The sequence below is a fragment of the Abramis brama genome (assembly GCF_963993115.1).
Source record: "Abramis brama genome assembly, chromosome: 18".
NCBI lineage: Eukaryota > Metazoa > Chordata > Actinopteri > Cypriniformes > Leuciscidae > Abramis > Abramis brama.
In genome coordinates, this window is record NC_139980.1 from 3,088,414 (window position 1) to 3,107,791 (window position 19,378).

At 40.2% G+C, this 19,378-nt stretch overlaps 1 protein-coding gene across 2 annotated transcripts; it reads left to right on the forward strand.

Annotated features, from left to right (window-relative positions):
- Positions 1-1,441: 1,441 nt before the first annotated feature.
- lats1 (large tumor suppressor kinase 1) lies at positions 1,442-18,639 on the forward strand. 2 transcript variants are annotated; one of them, XM_084091318.1, is made up of 8 exons: positions 1,442-1,629; positions 2,965-3,413; positions 5,533-5,680; positions 8,114-9,456; positions 12,124-12,706; positions 14,270-14,452; positions 15,465-15,571; positions 16,913-18,639. In XM_084091318.1, exons 2-8 carry the CDS (start codon positions 3,057-3,059, stop codon positions 17,393-17,395), a joined length of 3,204 nt encoding a protein of 1,067 aa, XP_083947444.1. In that variant the 5' UTR covers positions 1,442-1,629; positions 2,965-3,056; the 3' UTR covers positions 17,396-18,639. The 2 variants fall into 2 exon arrangements, with proteins under 2 accessions (XP_083947444.1, XP_083947445.1); XM_084091319.1 differs by having other exon boundaries at positions 1,495-1,629; positions 2,972-3,413.
- Positions 18,640-19,378: the final 739 nt, after the last annotated feature.

Genomic DNA, 19,378 nt, shown 5'->3' on the forward strand with positions numbered 1-19,378 from the left:
GACATTGTCCGTAATGATTAATGAGATGGCACAGTGACTAAAATCCCTGAGAAGCTCTGGTAATAATTACGTTACCCAACCTCTCCATGTTAAACTAATCCAGTCCGAATAGGGCTTATGGATACCTCCCCTCTCCAGGCAACATTGAAAGACCTATGAGATAGGATTCAAACCAGTCAAGTAGTTCTTGTGATGCCCAGTGATGAGGTGGATGATTCACAGTGTCAAAGGCACCGGATGGATCCAGGAGAAGGAAAACTGATGATTTGGATTCAGCTTTCACAATCCGCAGGGCTTCATCGAGGAATGGGATCTAGAGGGCAGGTGGTAGGAGAAGTTTAGACACTTCTGCCTCAGTCAGGGAAGGAGGAGAGAAGATTTGGCTGTGGATAATGTTGAGTTGTTAGTAAAAATTAAGTTGAAAGAAAGTTTCAGGAACATCATACTAACCTTAAACAAACGTTTAAACCAAAACTGAACATTTGGAAAATGTTCAAAAATGTGTTAGCTGGGTATTCCCTTTCAGTAGGCCTACATTGTTTTCTTTATGATTTAAGTCCTAAACAATAACCTTGAGAAAATCTTTCACTGACTACTGGGTTCTTTTATTTATATGGGTGCCTTTTCTAAGAGTTTTCTAATTTCTTTTTATTAGGGCCTTTTGTATGAACCTCCTAAAAATCAATAAATCAATAACAAACTCTACTTTAAGGCAGCTTCTTGTGTATTTCATTGGTGTGTGTTTCACTGGATTTGCCAGGTCATTTAAAATAATGCTTTTAACAAACCTAAAAGTTGATATTAGTTTGATATTAGTGTTATTTTACACTTATTTTAGTTATTTTATGAAGTTGTCTGGAAACATTTTGTGCTTTATTAAAAAATAAAAATCTGTTTAACTATGTTTATGAAAAGTTTTGAACTGTTGAATAAGAAATATCCCAAGAATTTGAGAAAAACTTATCCCACATAGCAAATCCCTTTAAAATGTACAATTCATCATCCGGTGGTACAGTTTAACTGCTCCTTTTTGTTGGTTACAGTCCTGTTAGTATTTGGGCCTGAGGCTGGATTTTTTTAAATTGAATTCTCAACTGTAACCTTTCAAAATGAAACAACAAAAATGGAAAATAAAAAAATAATACAAATAAATCAGTAAGAAATGGCACCGTTTTCTGAGAATGAATGTACTACCATTGAGGGCAGAGCCATAGATGACCTGCTCTGGGACTGGAAACATTTTGGACATGAACAATGGCTAGCTCAATTTATTACGTAACAAACTGTGTCCACAAAGGCAGCTGACGCACCTCTTGCGTTCATCATTCATCATTCATCATTCCCACTGAAGGAAGGGTCTGTGGTCTCGTGCAAGTTCCTCTGGGGGCGGGGCTCTGGGAAGAGGGCGGGGCTCTGCAGAGAGGGCGTGTCACAACATCCGGGCTCTTGTAACGCGCATGACAGCCGTTGTAAAACAACTCAAGACGACAGTAAATACCAAAGAGTGCTTGACGGTCCGTCAACAAATACATGTATCTGTCAGACACAGCAGAACGGGTACTCATGAGGATTTCACAGTGCGCAGAGGTCGATACATGTACAAACATGGTGTTGCGCCCTCAGTAAGCGGTAAGTGAATGTAATTCGCTCTAATTCGGTGTATGATAGCGCTATGCTATCGCCTCAGCTTTAGGCCTCAGGTACCTGTTGTACCGATTCATCAATGATTTATCAACATTAACATGCTCATTATATGGTAGAAATAATGTTTAAAGTTTTTCAATGACATTATGTGGCAATACGTCTACACTCTTGTGAACGTGAGACATACTGTGAGTGGCTAACTGGGTTAGCAGTGTGTGAATCTGTTGGACACTACGACTGTGTTTGAAACCCTGTGGAGATGCCTACCTAGACAGCATCTGGCCATCGTTTCTGGGCACTGATGCTGTCTAGGCTGTAGTTAGGTTTCAGACGCATACTTTGTGTAAACCTGTTTATCTGTGTGATCATCACAATCACTGGTTCCTATTGGCGTTTTATTTATAGTCTTACATATTTGTGGTCTGGTGAGCTTTAGATATGTAAGTTACCACAAAAGTAAATGTTGTCATATGATCTTGAACTATCATTATCACTGAAAACTTCAAGTAAAATCTAAATATAGAAAGAAACCCATGATGATATTAAGCATTATAAAAAACATCTTTGCAAATTAGGCTTCATTTTCTTGTTTTACTTTTAATGAGGATCAGCATGTAGCTGTTACAAGCATTAAAGGGATAGTTCACCCAAAAAATGATCTCATGATTTACTCACTCTCAAGCCATCCTAGGTGTATATGACTATCTTCTTTCAGCCAAACACAATCGGAAATATATATAAAAAAGCTGTTTCAAGCTTTATAATGGGAGTGAATGGTACCATTTGTTTTCCATCATAAAAGTAATCCATATGACTCCAGGGGTTAATAAAGGCCTTCTGAAGCGAAGTCATGCGTTTTTGTAAGAAAAATATCCATATTTAAAACTTTAGAATTTAAGGATAGAGCAAAACAAAACACCGGTCACGAATTAGAAGTCTAAAACGAGAATTTCTAAAGAGAATTGTCGGAGGACCTTGAGTTTGTTACCCAGCCCTGTTTGTTTGAACCACGAGAGGCTAAGCTTACGCTACTCAGAGGTCAGAGGTCACTCTTTCGCCGAAACTAGACTCTCTCGTGGACGGTTGTTACCGGAAGCTAGTGATTACAGTTTACAAAGTTATAAATATGGATATTTTTCTTACACAAACGCATCGTTTTGGCCTTTATTAACCCCTGCAGAGTCGTATGGATTACTTTTATGATGGATGGATGCACTTTTTTTTTGGTACATTTTTAGGTGAACCAACCCTTTAATTATGCAATTGAAATGACATTGATGTTTATAATGCATGCTTACTGATACGCCGACATCTCTCTAGTGTTTAGGTGAAACAAACACTGAAATCTGGACAGTTCCACTCTTCCACCTGGAAGCCTCTTCACCACCTCGGCTCTTAACGTATGTTTTTACATGAAGAGGGGCGAGAAACCCGAGGGATACAGACAGATGCGACCCAAGACGTTCCCTGCGAGCAACTACAGTGGCAACAGTCAACAGATGCTGCAGGAGATCCGAGAGAGCCTGAGGAACCTCTCCCGGCCCTCGGATGCTCCCAAGGCCGACGGGAGCGCCGGGAAGGGGCCGCTGGACGATCCCAGACAACAGGGGCGCAGCACCAACCCCAAGAACCCCCACCACCACCGAGCCCTGCAGGAGATCCGCAAATCACTCATGCCCTTTGCTTTTAATGAAACTACCTCCAGTGGACACACCACAGACATCAACAAGCACATGTTGCAGGTGCTGCAGGACGCGGGCTTTGATGAGGTAATGCTCCTTGTTGGATTTGGTCGGAGTTGAACGTACTGACATGAGAAGTTTGTTTACTCTTCAATCATTTGTGCCAGGAATGTTCTCTCCTGTCACTTTATAATTTCGCTTATTTGAGGAATGACAGTCACGGTATGTTGCCATACCAGCTCTGGTGGAAGAAGCGAGCTCAACGTGTCATACTCATGCTCACTAACAACAATGTGGGTGTGTGATGTACATATTTTAGTGTTTTCCATTAAGATGAATTGCTCTGCATTCCTCGTGAAATAGATGGATATGCATACAGATTGAGAAAACAGATTTTGGTCTCTTAGTCTGGTTGTACAGGCAGACAGAAAAGGCTTCAGTATACTTTAATAACGATAATGTACAAGTCAAGAAGTCAAGTCACCTTTATTTATATAGTGCATTTTACATTACAGATTGTTTCAAAGCAGCTTTACAGAGATAACAGGAAAATAATGCAACAGAGTTTGTTTCCAGAAGAAAATAGCGTCACAGTCCAGCTTAAGTTTAGTGATGGTTCATTTGTGTTGTAAAAGAGTTCTTAATTTAGTTCATATATATATATATATATATACATACAGTACAGGCCAAAAGTTTGGAAACATTACTATTTTTAATGTTTTTGAAAGAAGTTTCTTCTGCTCATCAAGCCTGCATTTATTTGATCAAAAATACAGAAGAAAAGAAAAGTAATATTGTGATATATTATTACAATTTAAAATAATTGGTTTTCAATTTATTATACTTTAAATTGTCATTTATTTCTGTGATGCAAAGCTGAATTTTCAGCATCATTACTCCAGTCTATCACATGATCCTTCAGAAATCATTCTAATATGATGATTCATTATCAAAGTTGGAAACAGTTCTGCTGCTTAATATTTTTTCATAACCTGTGATACTTTTTAGGATACTTTGATGAATAAAAAGTAAAAAAAAAAAGAAGCAAATTTTTTAAAAATAGAAATCTTTTGTAACAACAATATACACTACTGGTCAGTAATTTTCTTTCTTTTTTTGAAATAAATCAATACTTTTATTCAGCAAGGATGTGTTAAATTGATAAAAAGTGATAGTAAAGAAGATTTATATTATTAGAAAATATTTTTTTATTTTGAATAAATGCAGTTCTTTTTAACCTTTTATTCATCAAATATATTAGGCAGCAGAACTGTTTCCAACACTCATAATAAATCAGAATATTAGAATGATTTCTGAAGGATCATGTGATAGACTGGAGTAATGATGCTGAAAATTCAGCTTTGCATCACAGATATAAATGATCATTTAAAGTATAATAAATTGAAAACCAATTATTTTAAATTGTAATAATATATCACAATATTACATTTTTTTTCTGTATTTTTGATCAAATAAATGCAGGCTTGATGAGCAGAAGAAACTTCTTTCAAAAACATTAAAAATAGTAATGTTTCCAAACTTTTGGCCTGTACTGTATATGTATATATATATATATATAAGCCAAAGGCGACAGGGTGATGATCAGGACTCAATGGGATAACGTACAGTCTGCTGCTTCACAATTATTACATGGTTGCGCTTGCCAAACAATTAAAAATACAAGGTCATGAAATAGTGATTTGAGCACAAAATTAGTTTATTATGTGACTAGAATGTGTGCAGTGACGTGAAACTAGCACAGCTCTGTGGGAATGCAGTTGCCTGGGACAGCTTTATATGCACAAATATCTGACCGCAGAATGCCATGACCAATCACAATTTAGTGCTCTAGAGAGCCATGAAATAATAAAACAGTATCGCACAAATGCAAATGAAGTGTTCAGGAGCGATCTGTGTTCGCAGCTTTGAACTGTGAGCTCAGAGATACCAGTGCAACTTGTTTCCCCTTTTGGCATTTCATGAGTGCCAATGTTACACTGATTTTCATTAGTATTAGTAAAAGAATATTTTATTTGAATAGCCTACCTTATTTCCTTAGATAAAAGTCTCAAAGTGTTATGGACAACAATAATGAATATGAATACCATGTCTTCAGATGCATTGTGAATGCCAGTTCTTTATAAATGTATATGGTAAGTCTGGATGTCACTCAGTGGTCATCATCATCGTCTGTGTGTGTGTACAGGAGATGGTGGTTCGTGCGCTGAAGCAGACGAACAGTCGTAGTGTGGAGGCAGCCATCGAGTACATCAGCAGGATGAACTTCCAGGAGCCTGCGAGGGAGCAGATAACAGCCGCCGCGCGTCCTGTGAACACGGGGATAAAGCAAACCGGTACCTAACACCACTAAGACACACTTCCAGTTTGATATATCAGTCAAAAGTAGATGAACAGTTAAATGAGTGATCTTGATGAATCCCTGTAGTCGTCCAATTTGACTCATATGCTAATGTAAGATTCAGAAACTTGATAGGTGATCTTTATAAAATGTAGTTTGATCACTATCTTCTCAGTTGTCTAATAGATTTAAGGTAGAGATGCACTGATTACAATTTTCTGGGCCGATTCCGATTTCCGAGTTTGACCTGCCGATACCGATTTTAGCCGATTCCGATTTCATTTTTTCTAACCACTTTACAGCACACACAAATATTTATTTTATATCTTTTCTGTAATAGAACATTTTACAATTTGCATAGTTCACACACATCTAAAGTGCAGTGTTATGGAAGAACCATTTCCTTTTCACAATCAATATCCAATATTTTTTTATATATGTATTTAACAAACTAAACGTCTGTATGAAAACAGGGAATGGCAATAAAATAATATATAAATAAAAAATTAAATTAATATAGCCTTGCAGTATAAAGATATTTCTCAAAGCACACACACACAGGCCTATTGCAATCACTTGTACAAACTGAATAATAAAACAAGTTTAAATGGGTACATTTTCTATAAATATTAGTCTTCGTTTTCTTTTCTGACATAGCCTACTCCAGTTCTTGTTAAAACACCTACATCAAGATGTTAGGTCTGTAAACTCACCATAGACGCGGTTTAATCCGAGGGGCGGGATAAACGGCTGTCTTTCAAATTCCCTCTGCACGCAATAGGACAGCGCTTAAACCAACCAGAGCGTTTTCCCAACAGCGGAGCTTAGTTGATAGATTCAACTTTTGCCATATCTGGCCGGCAAAACGACGAACACATCTTCCTTTTTTTAAAGAATGACTTAAGTGCCGTTCTTTGCTCTTTTCTCAAAGAAAAACTTAACTCCAAGTCCTCCAGAGTCGCGGCCAAAGCCGATTCGAAAGACCGTTGTTCTCCATCAGCAGCTGCCATTCTTTGTTTTCAAGTGGAAGCCGTCGCAACTCTGTCGTCATATGTTAAGCCGGCCCCTGCCTACTCTATACACAACGTGATTGGCCTGACCCAATTTAGGTTTTTGCAGCTAGAAGGTCTATTGAGAGTTGCTAGACCCACCTGGCTGCGAAATACATTTTGCTGCCGCTAGGGTGCGTCTAGATTTCTAGGCTACAAAGTCTGTGCATTCTGGGCACTTTTTTGGTGAAACCCTATTTAGGCTATTTTGTCCATCAAAAGTGTGCTTTCCCTTTAATTGAGCGTGAGCAGTGCAGCAAATGGACTCGGCGCCGAAACACGCGCTTCACTGCTCGTGACGCTCCTGCTTGACGCTCACGCGCTGCTCCTGCTCCCGTTGTGAATGCACTCATTGATTAACATGCACGCCGAAAAAAAATACGCGCTTGCGGTCTGAACGGACGTAATTCACGAGGTTTTCTACATGTGTGTACCGTGTGCACGTGTGATGCTGATGTTGCGCGATGTTAATCATGCGGCGCCCGAGTGCATTTGACCGGCATAGAATCGGCATTTGTCAGACTGACCGGCCGGTCGCCGGTCACGGCCGATCACGTGAAAATCGGCCAATTCCAGTCACCAGCCGATCAATCGGTGCATCTCTAATTTAAGGCAATTATCAAAGTTTGATTAAAATGTTGTTTAATTTTCCAGTAAAAGATGATACATTTCTACATTACATTTAATTACCCGTCAGCAGATTCTGACTCATAATGCGGAATTGAATTGAATTGTGTCATTACCCACACCTAGTAATTCAATTCATTCAAGTAATTGTGAATGGTTGATTTAAGGTAATTCACCAAAATTCGCCCAACTGTTGATGAGTGTGCATATCGTGCAGCTCAGATGATCAGTCAGTGTAAAGGCACCTTAATATGCCCAGGTTTTGATTTCTTTTTTTCTTTTTTTTGAACATAATATTTATTGGGTTTTTTCTTCAAAAAACAACAACAAAACAATACATAATACAAACTGAATAATTCTTTCCATATCACAACCCTATATCACACCCCAAACCTCCCTCCCACAGTGCCACTAATAAACCATAAACAGATTAAACAAGAAAAATGCATTTAAAGTCATATGAAATTTAGGTATTTTGTCCTGTTGTTGTATACCCATATATGAAAGGAAACTGCCCCAGTGTTTTACAAACAGATCTTGACGTTTCTTCAAACAAAATGCCATTTTTTCAAGAGGTACATAGGATGATACTTCTGTAGTCCACATAGAAGTAGTAGGTGGTTTAGAGTCCTTAGGTTTTGATTTCTCTCGGGCCCTTATATGTAAATAAACAGTCTTGTTAACTGGGCTTCTGAAAGTTCTGCACAGGCTCCTGATAGTATTGTTGTAATGTATGGATATTTCTTTTCTAGGTCCATCCCAAATTCAACAGACAGTGTTGCGGCGCCAAAGCTGGAAGGGTTCAAAGGAATCACTGGCCCCACAGCGACACAGTGCTCTAATGACCGATGGCATGATTTACCGTCCCAGCAGCCCTGGACCTCAAAGTGACCTCTCACGGCCCGCCACCTTTCCTCAAAACCTTTCTGCTGCAGCCAGCGGCCAACGAGTGAACCCTCGACAGGTGCGCAGCATCACTCCTCCTCCCTCCTCATGGGACTCCAATCCCTCAACCAAGCGGTATTCTGGGAACTTGGATTACCTGGTGCCCCGGATCTCTCCTGTGCCTCAGGGGCCCCGACCCGACGGCTACATAAACCCTCCGTCCCAGAATCAACGGGGGCTCAGTCCAGTGCCTGTGGGTCGGCAGCCCATCATCATGCAAAACTCCGGTGGCAACAAGTTCACCTTCCCCCCATCCTGGCCTCAAAATGGTGCCATGCAAGGGGAATACATGGGCATTAATAACAGGCAGCCGCCGCCTCCTCCATATCCAATGCACCAGTCCAACAGACAGAGTCCCACGGCCCAGCAGATGCAATCCAGCGCGCTTTCCACACCCTCGAACGGAAACAACCTCCCCTCAAGCATGCTGGTGCCCAACCGCAATAGCCACAACCTTGATATGTACAACCTTGGAGGGCTTCCCCAGGTCAGACCTCAGACTTCGCCCAATCAGGATGCTCCTCCTTCATGGCCCCACAGCGCGCCGGGCCGCTCCAACTCCTTCACCAGCGGGCGTCAGTGCACCTCTGTGCCCAGCTCTCAGCCCTCCGCCACGACCGTCACCACCATCACACAGGCGCCCGTCCTGCAGCCGGTGAAGAGCATGCGTGTGCAGAAGCCAGAGCTGCACACGGCCGTCGCCCCTACGCACCCGCCCTGGCTTCAGCAGCCGCCCACTGCGTATCAGGAGCCGAGCGCAGAAGTGCCCAGCTACCAGGGCCCACCGCCTCCCTATCCCAAACACCTGCTTCAGCAGCAGCCGCCGCCTCCAGGGTACGACCCCAACCCCACGCCCAAACCCAGCAGCAGAGAGGAGGACGGGGCGGAGCACGACACCGACACCGACAGCACCTGCTCCGGCGAGAAGAGTCCCGAGGCCTCGGAGGAGCGCGAGAAGAAGCTCATCACCACCTCTCCCGTGCCGGTGCGCCGTCTCAAGCGGGACGAGGAGCGCAAAGGGGAAAGCAGAGTTCCCATGTACTCGCCGCAGGCTTTCAAGTTCTTCATGGAGCAGCACGTGGAGAACGTCCTGAAGAACCACCAGCAGAGACACCGACGGAAGAAGCAGTTGGAGAGCGAGATGCAGCGGGTCAGCATGCCTTTCTTCACCCCCACAATGCTCTCTGCTCCCTTTACTCTACTGTTGACTCTAACTTTCACATCTTTTTCCCTTCATTATTTCCTGCCTTTTTATTCTCTTTCTCTGTCTGTCTTCCATATCTTTCAGTTTGTGGATCTCCTCTGTAAGCCGCCTTCTTTCGTCTTTTCTTTGTCTGATCAACTGGTTTTCATAGTTTAAAGGTTTCTTCCGGAGTAGGCGTCACTCAGTGTGTGGTAAAGTAAGACCCTGTCAGTTGGACGGCATGAGTGTATGAGTCTTTTACTTAAATATGTTTTCATGAGCTCTGGTCTAAAGCTCTACTGAGCTGCCTACATCATCACCTCATCATCATAGCCTTTATGTTGAAAAGGCATGAAGCGTAATGGACATATTATTGGCAAAAATTTTCAGCAAAAATGCTAGGTGTCTGTTGCAGAGAATGCAATCACCTAATATTTATTCACACAAAAGCAACATTCAGTCACCTTAAAAGTTTTGTGATTGCTATTTGTATGACACACAGAGTTGCTTCCTCATTTCAGATGGCCACTTAGGAGGTTTAGTGATGGCTAGGATAGCTAACAATTTAGACAGTTCACTGGGTTTTAGAACGGAGCTATGATCTTAATGGTTTCCTGCATTAAGCTCACATCTACTCCCACATGGGATCCATCCAGTGTTTTCACATGTTCTGCGCAGATTGAGGGGTACGGGGTGATGGAGTGGGTGATGGATTGGGTAGAATGAAAGACCTATATCTAAATCTGCATGTTTCATAACCCACCTCACACTTTGCATTTTTAATTGCTGCTACCTGGCTGCTCGTTATTTTTTTTAATTGAACTATTGTTTTGTGTTCCAGTGTAGGGTTATGATCTAGCATTTCAGTAAAATACCAATTTTCTTACCAACACAGATTCACAACATTATAAGCATTATTTAAATGTTCAACAGGGTTGATTTATAACATGTCTATGAGGCTTATTTTCATATTTTCAGGTCAAAATTTACATGAATGTATAATGGAAAGTGTTTTTCGGTTGGGGTGCACAGAAATTTCACCAGTTGAAAATCTGCCCCCAAAATATGAATGGAAATCTAAATGGATTGAATAACAGAAAGCAAGGTTCTTGCAATAAAGAGCTTGTAATTATAGTTGATGAGATGCATGTGATCTGATAAAAAAGCATGCAGGGATATCCAGGTGGATTGCAGTTGAAATTCAAGTGACATTGCAAATTTAGGTTACATTTGCATGTCCTAGTTGTGCAATGTATGACTAAAATAGGGGTGTAATGATGATACATCATTATATCGAGATATTGATAAATGCGACGAAAAATAGTCCATTATCCAAGACTCAGCTTACTGTATTTAAAGGTATAGTTCGTCTAATTTTTTTAAATTCTGTCATGTACTCGCCATCATGTCATTTCAAACCAATAAGATTTTCGTTTAACTTCCAAACACAATTTTATGATATCTGAGAAATGTATGTCCCTCCATTTAAAGTCCGCTCCTCTAAAACTTAAAAGATCCAATAAATGTCCTAAAGGCATCGCAAGAATAATCAATCGAGTGGTTTAATCCAAATCCAAGTCTTCTGAAGAGACACGATGGCTTTGATATGATGAACAGATTTACAACGACACGCAAACTGTAGTGAACAAGCGCGGCTTGTCTGTGTAAGAGATCCAACAAATGCCTGCGTTGAGAGCGCGAGTGCAAGTTTACAGAGTTTCAGTGACATTACTACATTAAACTACTAGCCTATAATGAATATAATGCAATGGGGGTAATATTTGATAATAATAAAATAATTATTAATAATAATAATAAAAAACCTCTTTATTTTGGCTCAAAATATCGCGATCATATCGTGAGTTCAGTACTGTGATTTGTATCGAATCGTGACATGAGTGTATCATTACTATGGAAGCTTGTTTCAGCCACAGAATAAAACATTTTAAGAGATGATTGCGACTTTTTATCTCACAATTGCGAGTTTACATCTCGCAATTCTGACTTTATTTCTCGCAATTGCGACTTTATATCACGCAATTGCGAGTTTATATCTCGCAATTCTGACGTCTTTTCTTAGAATTGTGAGATATAAACTCACAATTGTGAGATATAAAGTCCAATTCTAAGGAAAAAAAGACAGACTTTTTTTTTTTTTTACCTCAGAATAGTTTATATCTCACAATTCTGACTTTATATCTCCCAATTGCAACTTTATATCGTGCAATTCTGACTTTATATCTCCCAATTGCGACTTTATTTCTCAGAATTCTGACTTCATATCTCGCAATTCTGAGAAAAAAAGTCAGAATTGTGAGATAAAAAGTCGCAATTATTATTATTTATTTATTATTCAGTGGCGGAAACAAGCTTCCATACATTACACCCCTACTTCAGTAGTAAATAATAGTTTAGATCACTGTAGGAAACCCTGTGCATTGCATGCTTTGCTGTTTCTCAGTGCTGGACACTGCCTGCCAATGTTGTGATGGTGAATATTGTATATTGTCTGAAATGATTTCAGAAGTTTAGCTAATCTGTGTCTTTGTGTGTTGTGTGAGCAAATTTGCCTGTGTTTATGTACAAGTGTGTGTTTTGTGAGGGCTGTTGTAACCGCGTGTGTTGTGTGTTCAGGTGGGGCTTTCGGGCGACGCACAGGAACAGATGCGCATGATGCTGTCCCAGAAGGAGTCCAACTACATCCGCCTCAAGCGCGCCAAAATGGACAAATCCATGTTTGATAAGATCAAGACTCTGGGAATTGGGGCGTTTGGAGAAGTGTGTTTGGCTCGGAAAGTGGACACGGGAGCGCTGTACGCCATGAAGACCCTCCGTAAGAAAGACGTCCTGTTGAGAAACCAGGTGGCCCATGTGAAAGCCGAGCGGGACATTCTCGCTGAAGCAGATAATGAGTGGGTCGTCCGCTTGTACTACTCCTTCCAGGATAAAGATAACTTGTATTTTGTCATGGACTACATCCCTGGCGGGGACATGATGAGTCTTTTGATCAGAATGGGCATTTTCCAAGAGGACTTGGCTCAGTTTTACATCGCAGAGCTCACCTGTGCTGTGGAAAGCGTCCACAAAATGGGTTTTATCCATCGAGACATCAAACCCGACAACATCCTGATTGATCGTGATGGACACATCAAACTGACTGACTTTGGCCTGTGCACTGGCTTCCGGTGGACTCACGACTCCAAATACTACCAAAGCGGTGAGATCAAAACTTATTTTTGATGACTTGACCCCATGATTTCGTGCCATTATAACTATTTTTATGCCAAAAGTTACTTTGTCAGTGGTTTAGGCTACTGTTGTAGGTAATGTCGCCTTGCCAGTCATTTAATGCTTTATGCTTTAAGACACACTATGTAAGATTTTTGGATTAGAATGTCCAAAAACCACTTGAACAATGTTATATATATTTTTTACTTGTGTACTTACATTATCCCAAATGTTTCCAAGAATGTTTAAATCCAGAGAAATAAGCAATTTTAACCAGGACACCAACCATGTCTGTGCGTCGCCTATCAATGACATCATACCCGCGTTACCCTCGGTTTCCGGTTTTTAGTAGAAACCATGGAAACACCAGACGCTTTAATATATTTTGTGTTTTATTAGACAAGGCAACAACTGTTTGGATACATTTATAGACAGAAAACTAATTGTTATATAGCTCAACACTGTTGGTCTTATTGTTTAAATCTCATTTTCTTGATTTACCGCGAGTACCATGTTTTAAGCTAATATTGGTCTAGCTCACTGCAGTGTGCAACATGTCTCTCATATAGTAGCGAACGCACAGAGTAGCATTATAACAACTTTCAACACTCTCAAATGTATCTAAACTGTTACCCCACATATATGACCGAAGAAGCGGAAGAGGTCGTCTGCGGCACTCCACTGCTCATCAAGCTATGCCTTTGTTTATAATATGCGTCTTCTAGCGGTGAAAAATTACATAGTGTGCCTTTAATGTAATGATGTTTACAAAAATATTACAATTGCAAATGATGAAAGATTTGAAAGAACTGTCACCAGTGCTTCAGCCTCCAAAAGCCTCCTGGAAAGTGGGTTTCAGTGGGAAGTAGTTGTCTACAAACCACTGCAAAATCACATTCAGGTCTGACTGACATTCTGATACAGAACACACACTTTCTACCATCACATCAGCGTGACTCTGTCAATATTTATGGACCCTATCTGGGGTGCGTTTCACAAAAGCATCGTTAGCCAACTATGTTCGCAAGTTCCGTCGTTATCAGCATAGTTCAACGAGTCTGTGTTTCCCGAAACCATCGTTCTAACGAACATTCGCAAACAGCATCGCAGAGTTGTGTGGTTGGGACGACAGCTCTCCACCTGTGGTTAGAAGCAGAGTTTCTAGTTTGCATGACATGTGGACTTAATAAATCCTTACTAAGTAAGAACGAGCCTATGACTGAATCTGGAAATAAAGCAAAATAACTGATAAAAATGAGAAATAGTCCTCAGATGTCATGTCTGTAATTTATAGCAAAACATCTAGCATTAATTCGATCTCAAACAGATTCATTAAAAGAAGTTATCACTCCTCCACGTGCGTGACGAACGACCACTTTGCGACAATACAGTTTCGGGAAACAGTCGTGATTAGCTAGTTGATTTCTTCAACGATGCATCGTACCATGGTCGTTAAGCAGCGAGTTACGTAGTTGTTCAGGAAACGCACCCCTGAATTGTTCACTATTGAATAATGAATGATGTTGAACTTGGTGTGTCTGTGTGTTGTCAGGTGATCATGTGCGGCAGGACAGCATGGACTTCAGTAAGGAGTGGGAAGATTCTGCCAGCTGCCGCTGTGGGGACCGACTGAAGCCGCTGGAGCGCAGAGCCGCCCGACAGCATCAGCGCTGCTTGGCTCACTCGCTGGTGGGCACGCCCAATTACATCGCCCCCGAGGTCCTGCTGCGCACAGGTGTGTACGGCACAACATGTCAGCAGTTCTTGATTTTGATGGATTCTTATTTTGAAGAACCGAAATTGATTCTTAGATCCCATGAATTGATCTTTCAGTCTGTGCTTTATTACGTCCCTCCCATCTAATAAATCACAATAAGCTTTGTTACTTGTTCTGATATGAAACTTGTTCATCTTTCAAATTCTGTCAATTTTATTCTGAAATTCAAACAATAAATACCATTTTGGCTCCCTTTAATGTGGCAGATCATATATATCATCTCTTCTGCTTTACTACTAGTTACAGCATGAAATTAACATGAATGAACATCAGAAGGTATGTTGAAAGATACAGTACAACTTACTGAAATCCGTGTTTCAACCGCAGATAGACGTCAATAAAACAGCTTGTAAACAATGGCACATAATGTTTATAATTAATTTACCTCAGAAAAGCCATTCAACGTCCAAAAACTCCTTAAGTCAGCTAGAAAAATTAACTTCAATGGAGCATTTTAATAAATATATGCACTATATTGCATATTAATTGTATTTCTACTTAACCTGTTCTTCAGTATTATAATAATAATAATACTTATTATTGCTATATTGACAAAAAACGATCTCGATATTTTCTGGCATTTTGTCTGTAACGGTAATTAGGTGATGTTTTGCGGAGTGTTTTACTGTGCTGGTACCTTGACGGGTTTAGGACTGCCGACTCCCAAAGCATTGGATATTCTTTATATACTAGAGTTGTCACAAAGTACCGACTTCATACCAAGTCAGTACTGAAATTTTAAAATTGTGGCGCTGTTGAGCAAAATCCTAAACGCCTCTGATTGGCCATTGTGTTCATGCACTCATCGGATATGTCTGTGATTGGCTACAATGATCAGCGCACGGTAGTGTTTGAAAGTGCTTTGAAACCTCAGAACTTTCCACTGCTGTAAACTTGAGATTTCATTACCCTTTAAATTTATGAAAGTGAATTGATTGTTTCGTTTTATACATTTTTTTTTAAATCCTAGGTTACACGCAGCTCTGTGATTGGTGGAGTGTGGGTGTTATCCTCTATGAGATGTTAGTCGGTCAGCCTCCTTTTCTGGCAACAACTCCTCTCGAGACCCAGATGAAGGTGAGAATATATTTTGCTCTATAATTCTGTAATGCACATGTGCGGCATTTAATTCGAAGATTTCACATTTAAATCAACAAGATCTTCACCAAAATGTGATGCACCTCAGGCTCTTGATGGACATAGCATCACAACATTAATGTCCATCAAGAGGTGCATCAGTCTTTGGTGAAGATCTTGTGTTGTCAGTGCAAGAGTCCAGCTCTCTGTAAAGTCTCCTCCAGAACATCCTGAAGACTTTCACTGAGTTTAAGATCTGGACTCAGAGGAGCATCAACTCATGTGTGAAAATGACTCTTCATCTTCAAGCTCCTCACAACCATTCTTTCACAATCTGAGCCGGAAGAATCTTGACACTGTCATCCTGGAATATGATCATGATGTGTTTCATACATGGTTGTTTAAGAAATGAAAAGCTACACACTCCATCAATTAGTGTTAGAAGAACTGATGTCAAACATACTATAACATGATAGAAACATCATAATCACTGCAATAATGATCCAATCATACACTCTTAAGCACTTACCCATTTAAATCCAAACAGTAGCTGCGTTTCCATTACCCTTCAAATTGCGCAAATTGACATTGCGAATTGAAAATACGCCCAGTGGAAACACGTCAATTTCGCAAAAACTCCCATTTATCGCAAAAAAGTTTTTGCGCTCGCATGAGGGTTTTTTTCAGGCAATTCGAAAAAGAAATATTTCGCAAAACTGCAATGGAAACAGTTTTTGCGCATTTACAGTCACCTGACGTAGATGACGCGGTGTGTTTGGACAGAATACGAGACAGATTTCTTTATTAAATTCATAATAGACAGAAGAATTACAGCAATAATGGATTCTAAACCTCAAATAAATGCCACAATCAAGACCTCGAAGCAGATCTGAGGGAGAAACACCCAGAAACTCCTCATATGTGCCGCTCACAGTATAATAAGGGTCGTTCCTCACCATTAATGACTGGAAAACACACACACATCTCCTTCCATTAATAATAATGGCCAGTGCAGTGGCTGCTGGGATATAGTATATAAACCCACCAACGTCCGTTAACATGGTTTTTGGAATGATTTTACTGATCGCGAGAGGAAAAATGAAGTTTTAGTCGCATAACATCGGTTAATGGAAACGCCGTCATTTCGAAATAGTTTTTTGTCGACATTTAGAAAAAATCGCAAAAGTTTTGCGCAAATCTGTAATGGAAACGCACCTAGTGACTTTTCTTTTTTTTCTTTTTTTTTTGGCCAGGCAGTGTTCCTGTTTGCTCAGGAACACATAGTTGATTTGTATAATGATCAGGTGATTGAGTGTGTGTGTGTGTGTGTGTCCGCCTCAGGTGATAAACTGGCAGACATCGCTCCACATCCCGCCGCAGGCCAAGCTGAGTCCCGAGGCCACCGCCCTGATCCTGAAGCTCTGCCGCGGCCCGGACGACCGGCTCGGGAAGAACGGAGCCGATGAGATTAAAGCCCAGCCTTTCTTCAAGAGCATCGACTTCTCCACGGATCTGCGGCAGCAACACCACGCGCCTTACATCCCTAAAATCACACACTGCACCGACACCTCCAACTTTGACCCCGTGGACCCTGACAAACTCTGGAGCGACGACGCCGACAGCAACCACAACGACACACTCAACCGCTGGTTCAAGAACGGCAAGCACCCGGAGCACGCCTTCTACGAGTTCACCTTCCGCCGCTTCTTCGACGACAACGGCCACCCGTACAGCTGCCCCAAGCCCATCGAGTGCGAGGAGTACGAGGAGGAGGACGAGCCCGTCGACCCGTCCAAGCAGAGCCGGGACCTGGTGTATGTTTAGTGTGTGTGTGTGTGTGGGGGGGGGGGGGGGGAATCTCACTAAACCGGTCACAGAAATCAAAAGAAATTATATTTTGCATAATAATGCACACAGGACCATTCATATCAGCATTGTGATAAGAACAATTAAAACCTCAATTTCTCATTACTGTAATGCAAACAAATAGGTATTATTTAAATTGTAAAGTAATTAGACATCATGGTTGTTGTTGTTTTTTTCACTGCTTTTATATGCTGATTTAAAAAAGAAAAATGAATGACTTTGCATTATAGTAATTTTTTATGTAATCAAATTTGGACACACTACAGGAATTTGGGGGGGAAATGTGTTTAATTCTCATGAAAATGCCAACAATTGTAATAGTTCTTAAAATAAGCTTGATTTTCTTTATGCAAAATATAATTTCTTATTTGTTTGATTTGTGAGGGCATATTTTCATGAGACGGACCCGCGTAGGATGTGTGTGTGTGTGTGTGGTGTTTTTCTATGTGTGTGTGTGTGATCTCTCTTCATCTGGCTACGGCGGTGACTGGTGGAGTCTGCCTTGACACTTTGTGCTGTATTTATTATGTTGTGTTCAGGATGCACTTGTCTGGTGCCTTTTAAACAGCCGAGAATCTAATGATGCAGTGGAGCTCTGTGTTTTTTACTCCTCTTTAATTTATTTAAAGACTTTTTTTAATGGTAGTTGAAATGAGTGTTTTCTTCCTCAAATGATGTCTTTATTTATGATCGTGTGGATTTGTTTCTCATTCTGAGTGGCACAGGGACTATGACTTTATGCTTTCTTTCACCAAAACTATAAGGGAGATCATCCTGTAAAATTTAGCTGACCGTTCATTATACAAGTTTCCAAGGAAAAAAAAAACACTGTAAATTGTTGCTCTGTGTATTATTATTTTTTTATTTATACACAAAATTTGTATATATAAGTTATGCGGTGTAAATTTGTACTTCCGCTTTTCTTAGTCCCAAAGGATATGATGTCAAAACATATTTTATGGTAAATATGACTCCAGATCCTGAGCAAAACACATTTGAAAACACACTACTCTGGTTTCTCTCCTTGTTATGAAGAGATCTTGCTGTGTCACTACCAAAGGCTTCAGTTTTTCTGCAAGAATGGTCGCATAACATCATTTTATTGTTGTCTTTTTTTCTGAACTCTATCCTGTGCATCTCTGAATGTAATAAGGAACTCCTTTTCTTTGATTAAACTGGTGGTCTTATTCCCAGGAAAAGCATTTGTAGCTACTTTGAGTGTAAATTTGTCTTGAATGGGAGAAAGGATGGGATGGTGATGAGTAAAAGCACAAACCACATACTTCAGTGTCCATGTCTAGTGCATTTCATTATTTTTAATATTTAGTTAACATGCAGTTTCAGTTGCCTGCTTAAGTTGGAGTGGAGGGTAATGAGAAGATACTTTAATTAAATGGTACATTTGTCAATATTTGAGAGCCTGCTTAGCTAGTCACAAATCAAATGATTAATAATTAAAGCTGTCAATGTGACGAGAGAGATTAGACAAAGAAAAAAGGGCATCATCTCTATAGCATTCAAAAACAAGATAGTTGTGAAAGACTGGTTTATGGCATTGATGATACGATAACATCTTGGCTAAGAATTGGACTCTAAACGACTCGCTTTATATAATAGGAAAGCATTGTAATAAATGAGGACAACTAAACAGTAAGGCATGTGAAAGAGACCGAATCCAGCTCAGATAATTAAACCTTTGTTTTGATGCAAAGCAAATGTAGTTCATTTATTTATTATTTTATTACACCACATTGTCACAATATGTCAGGAATTGAATGAATAGGGAAGATTTGAAAACAGGATTAGGCCTTAGTTAAGTTAAAGGGATAATTCACCCAAAAATGAAATTTAGCCCATGATTTAATCACCCTCAAGTCATCCTACAGTAGGTGTATATTATGGCAAGCCTACTCGTCGTAATTGCATTTTTACTAGTAACAA